This window comes from Gavialis gangeticus, unplaced genomic scaffold, assembly GCF_001723915.1.
Source record: "Gavialis gangeticus isolate Ggan-Ray unplaced genomic scaffold, GavGan_comp1, whole genome shotgun sequence".
NCBI classification, from domain to species: domain Eukaryota; kingdom Metazoa; phylum Chordata; order Crocodylia; family Gavialidae; genus Gavialis; species Gavialis gangeticus.
Genome location: NW_017728995.1, coordinates 49,148,626 through 49,168,476, shown reverse-complemented (window position 1 = coordinate 49,168,476; position 19,851 = coordinate 49,148,626). Strand labels below are relative to the sequence as shown.

The 19,851-nt window shown below is 40.1% G+C and overlaps 1 protein-coding gene across 1 annotated transcript in view; it reads right to left on the bottom strand.

Moving 5' to 3' along the window:
* Positions 1–19,851, bottom strand: part of CUL3 (cullin 3) — a 125,739-nt gene that overhangs the window by 27,685 nt on the left and 78,203 nt on the right. Inside the window, exons 2-6 of the mRNA XM_019503643.1 lie at positions 18,641–18,754; positions 4,258–4,418; positions 2,765–2,879; positions 1,278–1,506; positions 5–150 (exon numbers count right to left, since the gene is read on the bottom strand). Coding sequence (XP_019359188.1) covers positions 5–150; positions 1,278–1,506; positions 2,765–2,879; positions 4,258–4,418; positions 18,641–18,754 — 765 coding nt within the window. The remainder of the gene's footprint in view (positions 1–4; positions 151–1,277; positions 1,507–2,764; positions 2,880–4,257; positions 4,419–18,640; positions 18,755–19,851) is intronic.

Genomic DNA, 19,851 nt, shown 5'->3' with positions numbered 1-19,851 from the left:
CTACCTGTATATAGTCAACTGGGTTCTTTCCTTCTCCTTCTTCAGATACTAGTGCTTTTCCTTGCTCTCTCAGATATGAGCTCATACACTCACACATTGTCTTCAGACCATTTGGCACACGGCTAAATAACTTGTACATGCAAGCAAGGTCTGGAAAAAAAAGGAATATTATTGATTTCAGCCAACACGTATATTTCATTCTCACTCATTCATTTGATCAGCACAAACAGACATGAACAAATTCTGGCTTAAGATTCATTTAACAGTCTTCACAACAACAAAAGTCAAGATCTGCTGCAAGAACAAAACAGCATGGCATTAAAATTCACTAGACAAATTAGAAGTTCATGAATTCAGGGGGAAGATGTTATAAATTTTGTTCAGTAACACAGTCTTCAAAATGACCAGCCTAAAGTTCAAAGTTAAAGTAAATGGGAAAATACTTTAAAATAGAAAGGACTAATGTAGTAAGTTTTGGGTCTTAGCTTTAAAAAAAAAAAATATCACTAAACTTCTTAGGAAACCTGAAAGTTAAAAATAATTCATGTTTGATAACAGCCCCAAGTGCAGGATTCTGCAGCACAATTTGTCAATAACCTATAAGTGAGTTTGCCCTTCATTTGCTCACTCTCTCCTGTGCCACCCCCTCCCCCTCACCAAAGTTCAGAGCCTTGTGGCTTTCCTCCCTTCCAAATCAAGCAATACAGAATGGATGCTCTTTTCATTTATGCCCTTCAATTGCACATCAGGGCTAGGGACAGACATTCAAAAAACCAGAGCCTGAACTGATTCAACCTTTGCAGGCTAATCGAAGGTAGAAGCAGTTTGTATAGAACAGCCTAGGCTGAACCGTTAGTAACAGCACAGACATGTGGGCACACACCTGCAGTTGCTTACACCAAGAGCCAGGGGTGCTACAGCCACTTGTTCTCCATTGTGTAGTTTACAGTCTCTTCCCTCGCTGAACTGATCAAGCAAGATCACTACTGAGTGAACAACTTTCTCAAGCAGTTCTCAACTGTGGCTTATTGACCAGAAGCAAACTGGAGTTGGATGGTTCAGAAGCTGCATATTTTGAAAACTACTTAAGAGAAGTGTGGGAGGCTGGCAAGTTGACAAGTGCCACTTACTATGCATTGGTACTTTTGTGAGAGTTGATTTGGTGCTTCTATACTTCCACTGAAATGTAAATATTAAGGGCTAAAGAAAATTGTAAGTATCACAAAAAAACAAGCAATAACCTAAGTATTTTTGTTTTCAATGTAATCCAGTCTTACCTTCTGTCTTTCCATTTTTCAGCATATGAACTAGCCCAGAGTTCTCCATTTCCACTATAGTCTTCATATGCTTGGAAATAAGCTCCCGCTCAACAACTTTCACAATTGGCTCTTCTGTTGATTTATCAAGGCAGTGCATCACCCGTTCTATTTCTTCATTAATTCTGGCTTCTACTTTCTTTATATATACTGAAGCACTGTTTTCAGCTAAAAATTTCTGACTTTCCATCTACGATGAAAAACAAATTAACATTTGAGAGATTTTTTTCAAAATGAAGAAGCAAATGTGAAATGTGCTTGGTATTAATCAAATAATTTATAAATAAGTTCTAATCAAATCTGAAATGTCACAAGCCATTAAATAACTATACCTGTGATATCACAAAAAATATGCAAGTGTGCAAATATTTGTGCACCTGTTCACACAGTTCTATACATGACAGCATACACACAATTTCAAGAGGCACTAATTGTGTCATACCATAGTTAAGGAAAAAAGGAGAAAAACAAAAGGTGGACAATTTTTCTGAACCTAGCTGGTGAAAATTTGAGAGGTAAAGGATCAACAGCCCATTTTATTTTCATTCTAGCTAATGTCACTGAAAAATTTCTTATTTCATGTCAAATGGCTTTTATCTAAACAGGTCAATATCATTCTCCTTCAATGCTTAGCACAAGACAGGCAAGCAGTTTTTTTTATTTGTTTTTTTAAATTGTTGTAAACCAATTCTTTAATTTTAATTTAGAAATGTTGTTCTATGAACAGTAAACACTTTATCCAGACTCAAGTTTAACTCCTCACTCTTCAATTTCACATCTCCTTTCCAATTTACATAATCCTAGTCCTTAGTATTTCTTTCTACACAAATTAAAAACATGCCTTCCTGCTTCAAACATTTTCAGAGACCTCTTACACTTTTCTACTTTATATCATGTGATAAAGACGACATTTTTATTATTAAATTTGTTAGCATCTCAATTTGGCTTTTTAGTTCCCTCATCTGACAGAAATGGAGGTGTAGGAACTTGCATTTAATGAATGTACTTGACTATTTCAAAGAAGGACATAAATGGTCTTGAATGCAGGATTAAGCCTCAATAACCATTCCTCCAAAATGCCAATCTTCCCCTGTAACATTTCTTAATCTTTCTAAATTCATTATTCCAAGTTCCAATAAAAATACTATTTGGTAAGATAATTATTTTTCCTTTCCTTTTACAGAAGTTATTTACTTATATTTAGAGTTTATGAAACTAAAAACTCTCAATAAGCTTAAAACACTTGCATAACGTCAATGTTGTAAGATTAATCAAAGTTTTGTTTACTCATGTGCAAACATGCTCTCCCTCCTCCTCCACCTCTATTTACCTATGTAACAATTAGTTAATATAGCTGTAGATCTCATCAACTCTTGCAACTTTTGGGCAACTACAAATGTATTAGCTACATTCCAAGCACAGTTATTGAAATGACAACAGCATTGTACCTGAAAGAATTCTGCAGACATCTCCAAAAATGGAGCCTCAAAGTCTTCTTCATAAACCGATCTTCCTTCAAGACCTAGAATCATTAACATCTGGCAAGCATTTCTTATTGCGCCTCTGCCAAAAGATGTTAACAGCTTAGAGATTCATACATGCTCTTAAGACAAAGTAAATAGGCAGAATAAGTTAATATAACTATGTAGAACACCATTATAACAGGTGTACGTACTGTTTTTGTTCAGCACCTGACAGATTTTATTGTGAAATTTTTTAAAATGTACAGCTGACCTACAGCTCTCATTATATTCAAAAGAAAGTATCACTGTAAGTAAACTAGGTCTCAACTGCAATAAATGATTCTGAAATTAGTTTACATTTATATTACACAAATGCCACAGAACAGATCCAACAACCAAAAGTTTTTTTCTTTAAAAGCAAGTTAAATTAAAAAGGTACCAACAAATAAAAAATGGAACAATTATTCTAAACTTGATTTTATCCTGGATGAGGCTCATTTAAAAGAATCCAATAGTTACAGCCATACTACTGCTCTAGCCCAATTATGGAAAAGATATAAAAATAAAAACAAATCAGAAACACAAAATGTGATTATGAGCACAAACACATCAATAAAGTATAGGAGCGTTGAGGATTAATTCCAGGAAAATAAAACCCACTGTCTGCCAACAGAAGAGAATATCCGACTGTTGCCAAGCAATATCAGTCTCTCATAGATTGCCTTTGAAGCTACCCCAATCACACTACTACACCCAAACTAGCATGAAATTTACATATCTACACACCCAACAGCTATTCTGAAATTGGAGAAGTACACAAAAAGCTGGCAAATTTCTCATTATTTTAGCTACAACATCATGCATGTGGCAAGAATCTCACCATTTGCTAATATGGTAGAAAGGAACAAGAAACTGATTTAAAGGCTTAGAGAAACGAGAGAGATTAAAACTCTTGGAAAGAAAAAGTAGTTAAATAAGAGAAATCATATAAATCAAATCAATAGATCCTAATCCAAGAGTAAAATCAATACACACAAAATAAGGAGAAATAAAAGCTAAGGCAAAGGCCAGAAATTGCCCAACCCCTAAACATTACAACAAGCTGCAGAGGCAAAGTAGCGTTAGGAAAGCCTTGAAAGAAAAAAAAATCCCAGGTTAAATATAAACGACTATTCATGTCGTCGCAGTTAAATCAAGTATATACTGTTGTGCAACAGCTTTTCTTAGTCACAAACCACCTAAAATTTACAAAGGTGGTTGGCTTAAACAGTTAAAGGAGCCATTTTGCCTGTTCAAAACCTGCACATTTTTCTAGCATAATACAGAACAACTTTAAAGCATACTAGTGGTCAAAATTATAGATGTGACTGCTGGTTTGCAAAGCAACCTCTATTTACAAATTTATGTTACAAACACTACTTTCCATTCTGTATCTAATAGATTAAGCAAAAGACAGTAATAAGTTATAACTACTGTACCTGTCTACAACTTCTCCTTTCCGCTCTCTTGCGATCATATCCAACAGTGTCTGTCGAAGGTGATCCCTAATACAGCCATAACGTACAACTTGATCTCGAAAAATTATTAAGCCCAAATTGTAGACATTCTCCACATTATTTTGTTGTACATACACACGGTCCTATAGAGAAAAAATACACATCAACATAAATTTATGCTTAACAACCATGAAATTTGAAATGCTCACTTTTCAAACCACAAGGAAACAATTATATCTCCCCTCCCAGTCACACAACTTATTTGATTTTCAAATATCTCATGTACACTGATAAAGTCTAGAGAACTCCACACCACACTATCATTATTAACAGGAACACATAATATGCTCAAGCCTGTGTCCTTTACAAACTTCAGTTGTTTATAGGAAGAAATCCATGGCTCCATTCCTGTCCCCAAGTAATTTAATGAATCCCCTCTAATGCTATTTTTATTAAAAGGAACAACCGTTTTATTTTCTTCCCCCAGCTACCAAAAGTGTTCCTACTATTTCTGCTGGACAGACTGTTTGTCACACCCAACACTTATAGATGCAATTTCAAGGAATACTACTGGGCTAACAAAATAAAGAATGGCTCTAAAGCGAGATAATTTAATTATTATCAAAGTTAGGGGAAAAAAGGTTTACCATGAAAAACACACATGAAAACGTTGAACTCAGACCAAAATCCTGCTTGATTTTCAACACAGAAAGGGGAAAAGGAAAGAGGAAAGGAAACCAGGCTTCAAGGACCATTTGTATTTAATTTTAAAGAAAGGACGTTTTTAATAGCACCACAAACGTGTGTCTGTTCAGCTTAAAGCACAGGCCAAGTAGCTCATACATCCACCAATCCTATCCAATAAAATAACAAAATCCTTAGGAAACAGTATTCCATATATTACACAGCCCAAAAACCATTCTTATGAGTTCACCTATCCATTTCTGCACCAATACGCACAGTTTGCCTGCAGGACATCATTCCTACCCAACTAACTTCTCTGTATAGAGGAGAGGTTGAAATTCATTTATTTTTCCAGAAGCTCTTCACCTAGTATCAGAAAACTAATTCATCTTTGCCCAGTCTCCTTATGCGATCCAACTCACCCACGACTACCTCCCCACATCAGCTTTCTCAGATATATCAGAGGTCCTAGTTTTTTTGTAAAACATTTTCTTGTACTTGTGTTGAGAGAAAAACTAAATAAAAGAAAGGCCCAAAGAAACATGGAAGAGGACAGCAGAGCAAAAGGAGGAAACAGGACAGACAATGTGAAAAAGAAAAAAGGTGAAAGAAAGGAGTGGAGACACTTTCTTGAAAGCTTCAGATGCCACATAGCAAAAAGGACAAAGCAAGAAAGTAGGCACCTTTTTTCATAAGCATAAAAGAGCCTAGAAGAAAATGGAGAAAAAACAAGTTTCATCCCCTAACACAAAAATGTACCTTTTCTAAAAAGACACACAAGGTATGGACAATTAAAAAATAAAGCATGTTATATATCAAACTACTTAAGAAAACAGCAAGTCATCTTTAAAGAAAATTTAGGGTCTATCAGATGATGTCATTACAACCAAGAAAGCAAGTAATGTGCTGGCAGTACTAACCACTATTACAGTAGTTCAATAATAGAAGTACTGTTCTTGATGTGGCAGTCATGTCCTATTGAGTAAACCTGGCACTCCAATGAATCCACAACAATATAACACCGAAGTCAGACAGCTTTATTATTGTTCTTGATGCTTCAGATAGACTTCCCACTGAGAATAATACTTTCTTTATTGGATACTCTTCCAAAGCAAACTGGAGGACAAAATATGGTCCATGTAGAAACAGCCTCAACAGAGAAAGATTCTAGGTAAGGGAGCAGTAGTCATCTCTCAAGAAGAGCATCAGCAGGTACTTCAAAGGATAAGAGAAACTCTCAAAGTCATGGGTGAGGTTGGAGGTGGCAATTATTTACAAACTAAAATATTGCTAGCAGGTAGGTAGCTAAAAATCAAGCTACCTGCTCTAAAATTAAGAGTAATGATTTTCCTTGTTCTTCTCAACAGTATATAAGGAATGCTTGGGGACAAACTGTTGTCAGTCAATGTTGTTGTGCCAAACTTTTGGTCCGAAGTCCTAGGTTTGACCATAAAAACAAAGCAACAAGGCTCTTCCCCTGCTCCTACACCACATGCATGAGCCTGAGCTACGTATAATGGGAATTCTTGTGATCAGAAACCGCGGTCTTCTACTTGGTAAATTTACTGTGCCTGGTAGTGGCATCCTCAAGAACACTGTGCAGCGCTGGGGTGGGCTGTGTCTGAGACCAAGGCTAGGGACAGAAGTTACACATAAAACAGTTTAAGTAATCAGAAAGTGGTTTAAACCTGTAATGGAAAAGAAGTTCAGTGCAAAATGGCTGAAACTGGTTTAAGATAAACCAGGTTGACTGTAGTATCAGACTTAACTGGCCTGGGTCAAACTGGTTAACAAAACTTCTGTCCCAGACCACTTCCTGGTTCAAGTTAAATCACAGTCCGCAGCATGCTTTCCATCACTGGGCTGGAGCAGTGAGGCCTGGCTGACAACGGGGGGTGGAGGGCAAGCCCAGCTGAGGATGCAACCCAGTCTGCAGGGCGGGGGGGCAAGGGGAAGGGCTGCCTCCTCAGGCAAACCCCAGCTGAGATCTGGATCCAGGGTCAGGGGTTATACTGCCCTTTACCTGAGCATGGAGCTGCCCTGTGGAGTTACTTACTGCTGGCTGTGACTGTGGACTACAAATCCCAGGAGCACCTGAAAGCAGGAAGAGGAAGTGATGAGCAACCTTGAGAGCCCTGCTCCTGTGGTTGCGGACTACAAATCCCAGAGGCCTCGGGGGTAGCACGAAAATAAGGAAATACACAGCCCAGGCTGTGTTTCAGTTAATAGTTTTTTAGACAAACAACTATTCTTGTTCAAGCTTTTGTGAATTCATTGCTACTACCTCCCCCTGCCCCCCCACCACACAGAACATGGGCTGAGGCCTGGCCATGCCTGGCAGGCCAGCTCCAGCAGGGAGTGGGGGGGAAGTCTTCGGAGGGCCTTCTCTGTTCTGTCCCCTTGGGCAATGCCTGGCAGCTATGCTCTAGCATCCCTCAGCTTCTGGCTTGAGCCACTGCAGACATGTGACTACACTCCCTGAATTAAAAAGTGAATGTGCGTTTATTTGCCAATCAGTTTAATCTCTGCAGTTTAGACTAACCTGCAAAGGCTGAATCAATTCAGCCTCAGGCTTTTTAACTATCTGTACTTAGACTTGATGTGCAGCTATGTCAGAAAGGTGCTCCGTGTAGCTACTAAACACTGCTTAGTGGCAGGACCAATTGTCCTCAAGTCAATTAGCCTAGACCAGAGATTTTCAAACTTTTTGAGCTGAGCTCCCCTTTGAGTTACAGTTTTGTTCACATGCCCCCTCAGCCCTGAGGAGCAGTGCAGCCAGGCACAGGGCACCCCTCATGCTAGCAGCCATCACAGCTTGCCTCAGCTCAGCTGAGCAGGCTCCACCTACTATGGCTCCAGCACCCCCTGCCTTGGCCCTGCTGAGACTCTAGGCTGCACACCCACTGGAGCTGGCTCCCAGAGGTGCAGCAGGCCCTCTGGCGGAGCCTGCCCGGGGCTCCCTGCTCCTGCATCCCCCTGTGAGGCTGTATAGGTGCTAACTCCTTGCAGACTTCTTGTCTGTGGCCCACTATGTTGCACCCTCCCCACCAAACACTCCTTCACGACCCCCCAGGAGGACACACCCCACAGTGTGAAAACTGCTGGCCTAGATACTTCTTCTGGTTAAGGAGGCAGCATGCCTAAGCAACACTTGTACTTTCTGGCCCAGCACAGTAAGTTTACCGTGTATAGAGTGTCAAGAAAATTCATACGGCTATCAATGCTGACTTAAACTAAGTTAACATGGAGAGCCACAGGCAGCAGCCAGACTGAAAGAAAACACACATCCACTATCCTCTTAAAACAAGACAAAGCATCTGCACTGCCTGAAAGGAACTGTTTCCTGCTCACAGTGCCTGCCTGAAGTTCCTAGAAAAAGTATGCTTACACCTGAAGACATGACTGCTATGCTACTGGGCTTCTTAAGATGGATAGCAGCAGCAGAGACATGGCAAGACTAACTTCTGCATGGTCTAACTCAGAGGCAGTCAATTATTTCAGGTTGAGGGCTGCTTAATGAGGTGGTGAGCTGTGGGGGGGTCACATGGATAGCCCTACCCCTTGACAGCTGCCTTGCCCCTTGGTCGCCATCTTGGGACCAGAAGTCCCACCCCTAAACCCTGACCTTTACCACTGGAAGCCCTTTCCCTTGACCCCCAGAAATACTCCTTTTGGAAAGGGGGGAGGAAAGGTTTGCCATCTTAGAACCAGAAAAAAACAAATTATATGCTAAAGGTCAAGCACCTATTATAAGATTTTAATTTTATTACAAAAAATATTTTTGTCATGATTTGCATTTGCATACAGTATATACAGGTGACTGCATAATAACTCACCAATAAAATCTTAGTCTTGTATACTGGGTATGTGTAGGTGTGTGGTGGGGTGTGTACGGGGGCTTGTGAGTGTGTGGCTGTGTGTGGGGGGGACACAGGATGTGGGTGTGAGGGATGGTGGGTGCCCACCTGACCTCCATGCTGCTGCCAGCTCCAGCCCCATGCTCCAATCCAGCTGCAGCTTTGCCTCTGCCACTTCCTGACCTGCTCCCTGAAGCCAGCAGAAGACCAGGGAAGCAGAGCAGGTTTTTGGGGGCTGCAGTAGTACCCTTGACCAGAAGCTATATGCTGGCCGGGCCAAGCCCTTCTGCCCACAAGGGTGGGAGACAGGTGCAATAGGGTACGTTTGGGGGCTGTGTACATGTGGGTGGAAGGGCTGGGTGGGGCATAATTTGTTGGTGGGTGCCGCAGGCGGAACGAAAGTGCTTGGCAGGCTGCATCTGGGCCGTGGGCTGTATTTTGCCTGCCTCTGGTCTAGCTGCACGCAGCCATTAGCATGGATGTTTATACAACTTTAACTAATGCCTGTGCTGTTATTTTTGTATGTGCAAGCTAGAGGGGATATTCATATGCAAGCCACAATAGCACATTTAAATGTAGCTAGCGCACACATACCAAAAGGCACGTGAACTCCACACCACTCAAAACAGGGTTGCAGCTTATGCTTCACAATATTTTTAATTATTTGAATCTGCCTGCCCATTCAGTTTTTCAGGTAAGCAAAGATATTCTACAATTTGGCACTGGCTGCTAGAGTTGAGGTATGGAAATCAAAAGCAGTACAAATCAATTTACATACATTACAAGATACAGTACAGCTAAACATCTGAATTTCAGTGACAGAACTTGGAATGTGTCTTGTATGCTACTACTGCTTTTATAAAACAAGTCACAGAACCACGCTACACTAAAATGGACCCATACTGAATTCAGTTTGATGCCAACTAAGTGGAGGGCACTGATAAAAACAATAAAATGTTCTTTTAAAGCAGCCATAATTCAAACCTACTAAAATCCTCTATTTTCAGACAGATTTTCAGCAGCAAATCAGATGCTATAACATGACTCTACATCACCCATTTTTCCAAAGAGTGAACATTAGTATAAGACCACAAGTATACTACCTGGGCACTACACCTTTGTAAAAAGATATTACTAAATAAAAATCAGATGCATTTGAAACACATTAAAGTGGTAACACTTAAATGACATGGAAAAGGTTCTCACTACAGTGTCTGCTTGCCCACAAGGAACATGGGTGTATTTTTTCTCAATTGTTAAGTTTACAATCTTCATGTTTTATTATAACTTTTTGCACTACTTTTCAGGTTTTGTTTTGTTTTTAAGATGAAAGAGATTGATCTCACATGCTTATTTGCTTTACTGTAGAGCTAACAAGGATGTCAGTTGCAATGATAGTTTTATAATATGTATGCAGTTCCACTAAAACTGGAGCAGATTCATTCTATTTTAAAACTGTGGTTTTGAGTTCAAACCTGACATGATTTACTGACAGTCTCTTGAACTAACCCAGAAAGTATTTAAACAATTATTGCTAAATACAGTATTTATAAGTGATGTAACACTAGTAGCTGCTTCCCAAGCACACCCGAAAGAGTGACAGATAGAAAGAGGTAACCTGAACTGAATTTTTAACCACACTACAATTAATGTTTATTGGAAGACTGAAGTCATATGCTGCCACCTAAAGGTCCATTTTAGCTTTATGTAGAATCAAAAAATACCTTTTCCAGTGGATATGCTCTGACAATGTGAAAAAGAAAAGGAAAAAATCTCTAAAACTGAAGTAGCTTGCCCTCGCATGCAAACTTCTTACTACTATGAAAGAAAAATATACAGGCAGTAGCTTTAACTTTTTAAGGGAGAGCTCCATATAATCCAGCCTTTCATATTAGAAGATAAGCTTCACTTGTTAGTGTTCTTGGGAAAGGTAGGCAGGCTTTTGCAGGTCTTTAAAAGAAAACTGTTGATCCATTTAGTTCAATACATTCTTAAAACATACATTTACATTTTTTATTTAAAAGAACATAAGTACTACCTTCAGTACTGCCACTATTGGAAGAAAAACTATCGTCTTGTAGAAATCAAAACAGATAGAAATCTATTAGGTTCTCACTGAGAAGGGAAAAGGCTATTGAAAAAGAGGAAGATAATTAAGTTATGTGGACTCTGCCAAACAGCTTTTAGTATTAAGAAAAGTCAAATACTGCATTGAAAAGTTTCACAAAATAACACAAGTGCCTATTAGTACTATGCAAGTTTATTACATAGATTCAACTGGACATTCAAATTTCTTTTTGGCACTTTTGTTTCATATACATCTGAAACAAAGGCTTCAACCCTTCCTAATGCATAGAAATTTGAGGTAGCTGTCTCTCTCTTCTCAAGGTTAAATGGAGATGACAAGACAAACTGAATACTTACCTGATCCTTCATACTGCATTAGCACCTAATGACTGCACTCAAGAAACAAAGTATTGCTGATCTGTGCACATTCTGTATATAATAAAAAAAGAATGTGTATTCCCAATAAGGTTGCAACTGAAGGACCTATCAGTTCTCATGTATTCATATCAGCGATACAGCCATCATTGACATAAAATTAATCATGGGGACCTTTTCAAGACATTGAAGACTGGTAGCTAATTCAGTCACGTCACCTAAAGGATCACAGATTCTTAGTCTAAAACCAAAATAAATTATTAGATTCAGCCCACTTGCTTATCACAGGGCCAACGTATCACCCTGTAGTTAACTTCCGTAGCGCACCCAAGAACTTAATTTGACAAAGGCACTTTTTCAAAAGAAGGCAGTTTAATCTGAAGGTGTCAAGAGAATTCACCAATATCCTCAGCAGTTCAGTCCAGTAATTTGTACCTTATTTCTTCTTTGAATGCATCTAGCTTCAGCTAACAGCCACTGGTCCTTCCTACACCCTTCATCATTAGATTAAAGAATCATTCATTACTCTCCTGTAAAGATTCTTCTCTACTGTAATTAACTCATCCCTCAGTCTTCTTTTTGAGAAGATAAGGAGGTTGAGATCCTTAAGGATCTCCACAAAAGGGTAAGCATGCTACACATTTGTAAGCCAGTGGTTCCCAACCTTTTTAAACAGTGGACCGGAAGTGACTGCGGACCAGCTGGTCACTTCTGGACTTCCGGGTTGGCAGCCAACCCTCCTACGGACCAGCAGCCAACCCTTCGCAGCCCAGGGGTTGGGAACCTCTGATGTAGGCAACCAGACCTGTAAGCTCCTCAGTGAACAGATGCATTTCACATGGACCATTTCCCACCAAAGCAAGTCTTAATTATTCCCCTGGCATTGTATTAGTTATTAACTATCAGTCTAAGATTGCCTTTGCTGAGTGAGCATCAAAAGGAAGAAAGAATACTAAGTATCAAGAAAAACTAAAGGAACAGTACTAGCATTAACAAAACAACCAACAGTCCAAGAAGCTGACAACATGCAAAACATGATGCAAATGGACAGGAAGAGGGAAGAAGTGACAAGAAGAATGACAAGAGAGCAGAGCATATGGTGCGTGCTGTTCTGTAATCTAAACCAGTGGTGCCCAACCTTCCAGCTGTGCAGGCCAGATAAGTGATGTGGGGGTCACACAACGAGCCTGAGTCCTCACAGGGACAGTAAATGGGGTCCGTCCACAGGTGTCATTCTGTGCACTGGCTCAACCTTATGCGCCCAAATGCGGCCACAGAGTGCTAGGACAGGGCTATGTTATCCAGCGCACATGACTCCCCCACTGGTCCAGAAATTGGCAGCAGGGGAGTGGCAATTAATGCTGCCACTGTTCTCCCGCCAAACCATTGACATGCGGGGAGCCCTCTGGGTCAAATAATACTGCTCCGCACGTTGGATCAGAACCACAGGCTGGAGGCTGAGCACCACTGGTCTAAACTAGTGGTGATCAACCTATAAGCCTGTAGGGGCAGATCCAGCCTGTACAGCCATGTCATCTGACCCATGGGGCTCCCCCAAAGCCTGGTGGACGCCCCTCTGGGAGATGAGGTAATTAACATTGCCACTACTCTTCTGCCACCAAATATCTGGGTCTATGGGGAGCCCTGCAGGCCAGTAACATGGCCTCATAACAGATCAGACTGGTACACAGAGCCAGTCAGCGGCCCAGATCCAGTGCACAGATGCAAAACCTCACTACCATGAACAATAGCCTGAAGGAGTACTCTGCTGAATACATCAATCTTCACAAACACTGAAGCCACAATTCTACTTCTACATGGCTCTTTCATAAAAGCTGTATGGCACAGTGACCGGTCGGTTTAAAGAAATTTGGTTTTCCCATGGCTGCACTGGTTTGTAGTTGATGGATTTCTCTCTCTAAAGCTGTTAATACTGCACTGTTCCCAAGCATTACTAAATATGAATCGTATACAAATAAAATGAATTTACTGTCGACCAGTATAATGTAGTACCACATTTACCCAATCTGCATGGGTGAAAAAAGCCCCTCATTTGATGATCGTATACAAGGAAAGATAACAGTCTATCATTAAACTGCTGTCAAAAACAACATGGGCTCAGAAATAGAAAGCGACTAGGAAGTTTATTAAAATGCAGCCACTACTGTGCATGCCTATAAAACATATGACTTATAAGGGGTAAACATGCTGATGGGAACCTACAATAAGGACAGATTGGTGCAGTTCACCTGAATGAGACATAGTGGTGCCCAGTGTATGCAGTTCCCCTCAGTGCTGACTTAAGTCATAGTGAGCCACTACATGGGATATATTTCAACTTTCTCTTCTCTCCCATAGCTAAGCTGCACCTTGCCCCCCTTCCCCTTATTTCCAGTGGTTCCTGTTTCTTAGCCAGCCCTAAATGGCTGGAAAATATCACAAAACAGGGCCCCAAGCAGTTCACCGAGAATCCCTCTGTTGTCCCGTCTCAGCCTGCTGTATATGATGAATGTGGCCCTGCCCTCCTCAAGGTAGAGCTAGACCAGGTTGCCCAGCACCTCATCTACATATAAATTTTGGAGGATCCTGGGAACACCAGAACAAAAACATCCAGTTCCAGTCATGAGTGCTGCTTAAAACTATGTTTATGGAGTACCCATGCTAAAACTGCAGCAGTTTCAAAAAGGTAAACTGCATCAGTTCTGCCCAAACTAAGCCTCTAGGTACCTGTTGTAATTGGCTTATATACAAGTTTTGACCCTTCCTTTGAAAAAGTTGGGGGTGGAAGGGCAGAAAGCAAGGGGACCCCCCAAATTTATTTTCCCTGCGGTAGCAGAGGGAGGGGGACAAATTCAAGGCAGACTTCCAATAGCTAGATTCCATACCTTGAAAATTATGACAGATTTATAAATTTTCTATATAGAATTTAATTATTGGGGCAGTCATCTTATATTTAGAGTCATTTTATATTTGAGTAATTACAGCTGTGTCTGAACAAAAGTTCATTGCTAAAGCTTTTAACTTTTAGTAGCTCCTGAGCCAACTAGGTCATCTTTGTAACTTCTTCAAACTATCATCCATCTTGGTTTTACATGTTAAATCACATTGATGACCAAGCAAAGCACTTGCTTAATCAACCAACCATGTTGACTGAGTAGGGGATAATAACCCATCTTGTCTTACTGCATGGGCTTTTATGTTGAACTAGAATCCTTTTAGCTTGCATTATAGCAGCTTTAGTAAGCGGTTAGCTGTGTTAACTTTCAGTCATGCCATATTAGCATAAGTAAGAGCCAGAGCAGTAGTGTAAAAGGAACTAAGTCACATGTGAAAGAAACATCTTGAAAAGGCTAGCCAGTCCTAGGACATCAAATCTTGATTAAGGGTTCATGTCAGTGCATTCTAGCTGACCAACAGGATGACATATGAGCACCTCATCTCTGACCATATTTGTTGAAGTTTCTATCAAATACTGTAGCAAGCCTTTGCTTGAGGAGGGGGAATAAAAACGGGCTCAGTGCTCTGAGATGCACTCCTCTGGCATCCTTTGCTGAGGTTCTCACCTGCAGGTGTAATGAAGATCCAATGCCTCTTAGAACTTAAGTCTGTTAGGGGGAAGTCTTGCCCAAATTCAGTCTAGCAAACTGTTAGTAATTCTTAAAATTTTAAGAATCTAAGCTGTAAGACTGCATATTTCTGTTTGAATCATAAAAGGATATCTAGATACATAGTGCGCTGTTATTTATTTGCTAGCAATATTAATAATTGGAAATCCTAAAGTTTGCTTCTACATGTGCTTGACTGAAAAACTGATTTTACGTAAGAATAGGAACTATCAAGACAGAACCCCAGGCATCTTTCTGCTCTCTTATCCAATTAGTAATTTATGCCTTAGAGTAAAAGCTTTTCTGTTATTCGTGTTCCCAAGACACAAAATTTGAGAGTGATCTTTGATTTCAGCTGATCTGTGCAGACTTATTCTCCTTAAACTTACTGACACATTAGTGAATCTTGATATAATCTACATTAAATTAATACCCAAGGTGAACAGGACATTCCTTTTCCTTTTATCTCTATATTTGGGTCCCACCTTTTGGCACTTTGGTTCTTTCATTCTTGCTGACCTACTGTAGGTAAAGAGACAGAATGGTCCAGCAGAATGTTGGACGAAGCTTCAAGTGTATTATTTACACTAGGCATGCAACACACCTTTGTCTCAAAGCCTAATCTGCAAAATAAAAATTACTCTTTCCCAGCTAATTTGCAGATGGGCTGAGTATTAATTAATATTTGCACAGAATCTTGGAAATATAAAGTACAACATACTGCTATTTCATTCTCTGACTAATCCAGTGGCTGACCTGGTATTTCGCTACTGTTTTTGTTTTGATTTTTAAACAATAGTTGCTTAAAGTTTTATTATAGAATTAAAGTTCCATACACCGAAATATGTATGATTAGTCATAACTTTTGTTCACTTGTAGAAGCATCTGTATTCATCCTCACTAGCATTGTTATTCTAAATATTGGCCCATTGGCCCACCCTACTGAAACTCACCACTAAAACATGAATGTTCAATACCATTACAAATTTTGAATGAAAACTAATTTCTTCCTGGTTGTGGCTTAACAGCTTTGTAATCATTACTGCAAAAAGCACTTTGTTAAAAAGCAAACATTTCTAAAAAATAAATCTTGTAGGCAGGTTAGCGGTACTGCTCAGAAAAATCAATATAAATGACACAAAATTCAAACCTTCACAGTTTTGTAACATACATTGTTGCACACATTACAGAAGAAACAGACGTTTTGGAAAGGAAATTATGTACCCAAAAGAATATTAGGCACTTTAGATATTCAATATCAACTTTTCTGCACTGACCAGTGTCAAGCTTAAATGCCGAATTAAAAAGTTACTTAAAATGAAAGTGTTTTCAGTCTCCTACTCTCCATTCAATACTTTTTAGTCAGCTAAATTAAAAAGGTTATCACTAGTAAGGCAAAAAGCAGTTGACCCAAGTACCCCCCTCTAGTCCAGCACCATCTGGTGACAAACTATGCCAGTGGTCTCCAACCTTTTTATGGTGAAGATTGCTTTTCGTAAGTAAAGGGCATGCCAGGATTTACCACCCTGCCTCCCCGACCCCCGGATGAGCCGCCTGAGCTCTGACCCCAGTCACCCAGCCCAGCTCAGCCCAGGCAGCAGGAGGCATGGCTCAGCCCAGCCACATGCGTTCTGCCACTACCAATCGTGCAGCCTCTGACAGACTGAGATTGACTCTCAGAGGCTCCATGATCGACTGGTTGGTGACCACTGAACCATGCCAATTTTCCAAAAGCATGTTCTTCTACCTCTTCACTAAGAAGTTAAACTTCTTTCCTGGGAGTTCAAACACAAGCCTTCTACCAAGACCTCAGTTACTGACCAACTGAAATGGACTACTCTACAAATCCAAAAAGGCCTCCATTATCCAAATTAAAAGATCATCTTTGTTAGCTAGTGGATACAGAAGATTCCTTAGGATAGCCTCCTATCAGATGGTTTCAATATCTTCACATATGTATTCTAACGGCTCTGTCTCTGTTCCACAGCAAAACAATGTATTGAAGTTGGGCTAGGCTCAGCATTATCCAAAATAAGACTTAACATTTTGCTTAATTACAACCTATTTTCTTTAAACTCAGCTAGCACACAAAGGCTAGAGACAGACATTACACATACACCCGTTTAAGTGATCAGAAACCAGTTTAAACCTGTAACAGAAGAGACGTTCAGTGCACATAAACCAGTTTTAAAAATGACTGAAACTGATTTGTATAAACTTGGTTGAATGTAGTATCAGAATACTGATATTTAACTGATTTGGGTCAAACTGGTTTATGCCCGTCCCAGACTCCTTACTGGTTTAAGGTAAATCAGACTCCTATAGCTTCCCAGTTGCTTTGCAACTCTGGGTGGGGCTCTGCTCACTGTTCCAGCCCAGCAGGACTGCCCCTCCCCTCTCCTCCCTGGCTGGAGCTCTAGCAGAGACTGCAGGTACAGCAGCATCTGCCTGGCTTCCTCCTGCTCCCCTCCCTCTTAGCCTCCCATGCTCCCTCCTTCTCTGCCTTGCATAGACACCTCAGTATTAGCTAGCATACCACATGCTGGCTACGGTCCGTGCTGTGGGAGATGAGGCAGACAGGACAGTGCTACTTAGGGCTTTTTGGAGCTAACCAACAGGTAGCTGGTAATGTCCCTCCATTCCTTCTTTGGAACAAGTTGTTTAAGAAGAGCTTGAAATAATGAGAGATCCTTTTGTTTTGCTGATAGGGTGATAAATGCTCCCTGCTGTGTAACTAAATCCCTGATTGGCCCCACTGCTGACTAGCAAGGGGATGGACCCCTCCCTAATCAGACCATTCTGCCAGGGCCTTGCCACGCCCTGCCCCCTGAGCTCAGCACTGTGGAAGGAAAGGGAGGGCTGCTCTAGTGCTCCCCCCACACCAGCTTCTAGCCTGAGTCACTGCAGGCATGTCCCCACATTTTTTTTTTCAGTCCAGAGGGGATGTCTGCAGGGTTATAAACTGATTCAGCCTAGGCAGGTTAGCCTAACCTGCAAAGATTGAATCAATTCAGGCTCAGGTTTTTTGAATGTCTATCCCATGCCATATAGACAGAGGAGACTTAACTAGATGGAGAATGTGAAAAGAGAACCACCATCAGGTTTTGTGCTATAGGGAAATAAACACATCAAAAAGACAAATCAAAATAATGCTTGTGTCCTCCTCTAACTTTGCGATTGGTGGTAATCTAATCCAACTGAGTCTGAAAAGGTATATTTTTGACAATTTCTAAACCACTCAGTTACCAAGCCAAACTTAGAGGTGATAAAGACATGAGATTTCACAGTGGATTCTGGCTGCAGTGCAACCTGACTTAGATGTATGTTGAATACTGACACATACTAAGTAACAAGCAGCAGTTACATAAAAAGTTGAAAATATCATGCAACATCTTAGGATAGGATACTAGATTACCTATGAAAAGGAAATATTCTTCTCTTTGGCACTGAGAAAAAAATCAGAATTGACTGCTTAGCCATACACAAAAATAAGCCAGATATGTTAAAACAATTACTTTTTCTTTTGTTTGGCTTTGGAAAGCCTTTTCACTTCAGAAGCACAGGGTGACAGCAAAACACATTTTCAGTCATTTCTTTTCTGCCACTGTCTTCTCTATATAGGTTTTAATAGTTTATCATTGAGATCAAGTATTTATCTTAAAAAGCAGATTACTGCTCATGTTTTATTTATCAACCTCTCAACAGCCCCCGTGATGTACAAGAAATTAGTAGTTTACCTTATGCACTGCAAAAAAATATAATACTGCAATTACGCACCATATACATCAGAATGTCTCTAATCATCACCATAGCTGTCTGATGATCATTCCATGCTTGGTTTAGTGTTTGAAGAAAGTTGTTATTCAATGAATTTAGCACATCTTCTCGCACCTGTAACAGAACAGAAAGATACTGGCATATTACCTATCAGTTCTTGCTATTTAGCTTGAGGTCTCAAAAGTTCCATTTCAAATCTAAAGTTCGCTGCTCTCTACAGATCTGCTGTGCCACTCTCTCAAGTACTGCAGATACTAAGAGCTAGACACTTATTGAGTTTACAGATCAGTAGAGGTAGATTCTCAGTGCCATTGCTAGAATCAGACCAGAGATTACTAACAGTACCTGCTTCCAAGATATTGTCCGAATTCTCAGAGTAAGAATAAACTAACTTATTTTAATAGCAAGTATTTTTCTTTTATTTCTGAACTGACACTTAATGTCAGAACTGGGTGACTATCATTGTTCTGTTGATATTCACTGCAAACAAAATGAAGTAACTACTTCATTTCTGCAAGATTAATCCTTAATACAAATAAAAACTATGCAAGTACACTTTAGATCAATTATTCAACTATTCACTAAATACAAGAAAAATAAAAGGGACATTTTTCTAACACAAGACATCGACACAAAATATTACTAGTTAATGTATAAAAGGTACTTATTGCCAACAGAAACATGTTAATGTGCATCAACCCAAAACACCAGAAAATGCTCTAAAATAATACTACTGAAAACAAGTTTAGATGGAACAACCAACTTGGCAAGTCTAGAAGGGCAGGATTCAGAGATGATACCAGGGACTGGCAAAAAAAATTGAAAAGAGCATTCTACAAGTAAGAGAGGCTACCTCAGACCAGAGCTTTGCAGTCACATATCCCAGTGATTAGCTTGCAGCCCAATTGGGATGTTGAGAGCTGTTGATCTGCAGCTTTTATTTCAAAGGATAATTCTTCTCTGATCAGGTGAAGCTTATTGCTAGTCTTATGCAGCTGATTATAGTGGCACCTTCTGAAATAAAAGTTGCAGCAAACTGGAGCATATCAGTGGTCCCACAGTGCTGTTTGTTGCAGCTGTGTCCACCCAGTTCACAAACCTTTATTTTGATGGGGAAGGTTGGAACTGTATCTTATTTATTGCAGCACGGATCCTACACAAAGAAACCACAGTCCAGCTCTCTCACTGGTCTTGGGGGGGGGGGGGGCCCC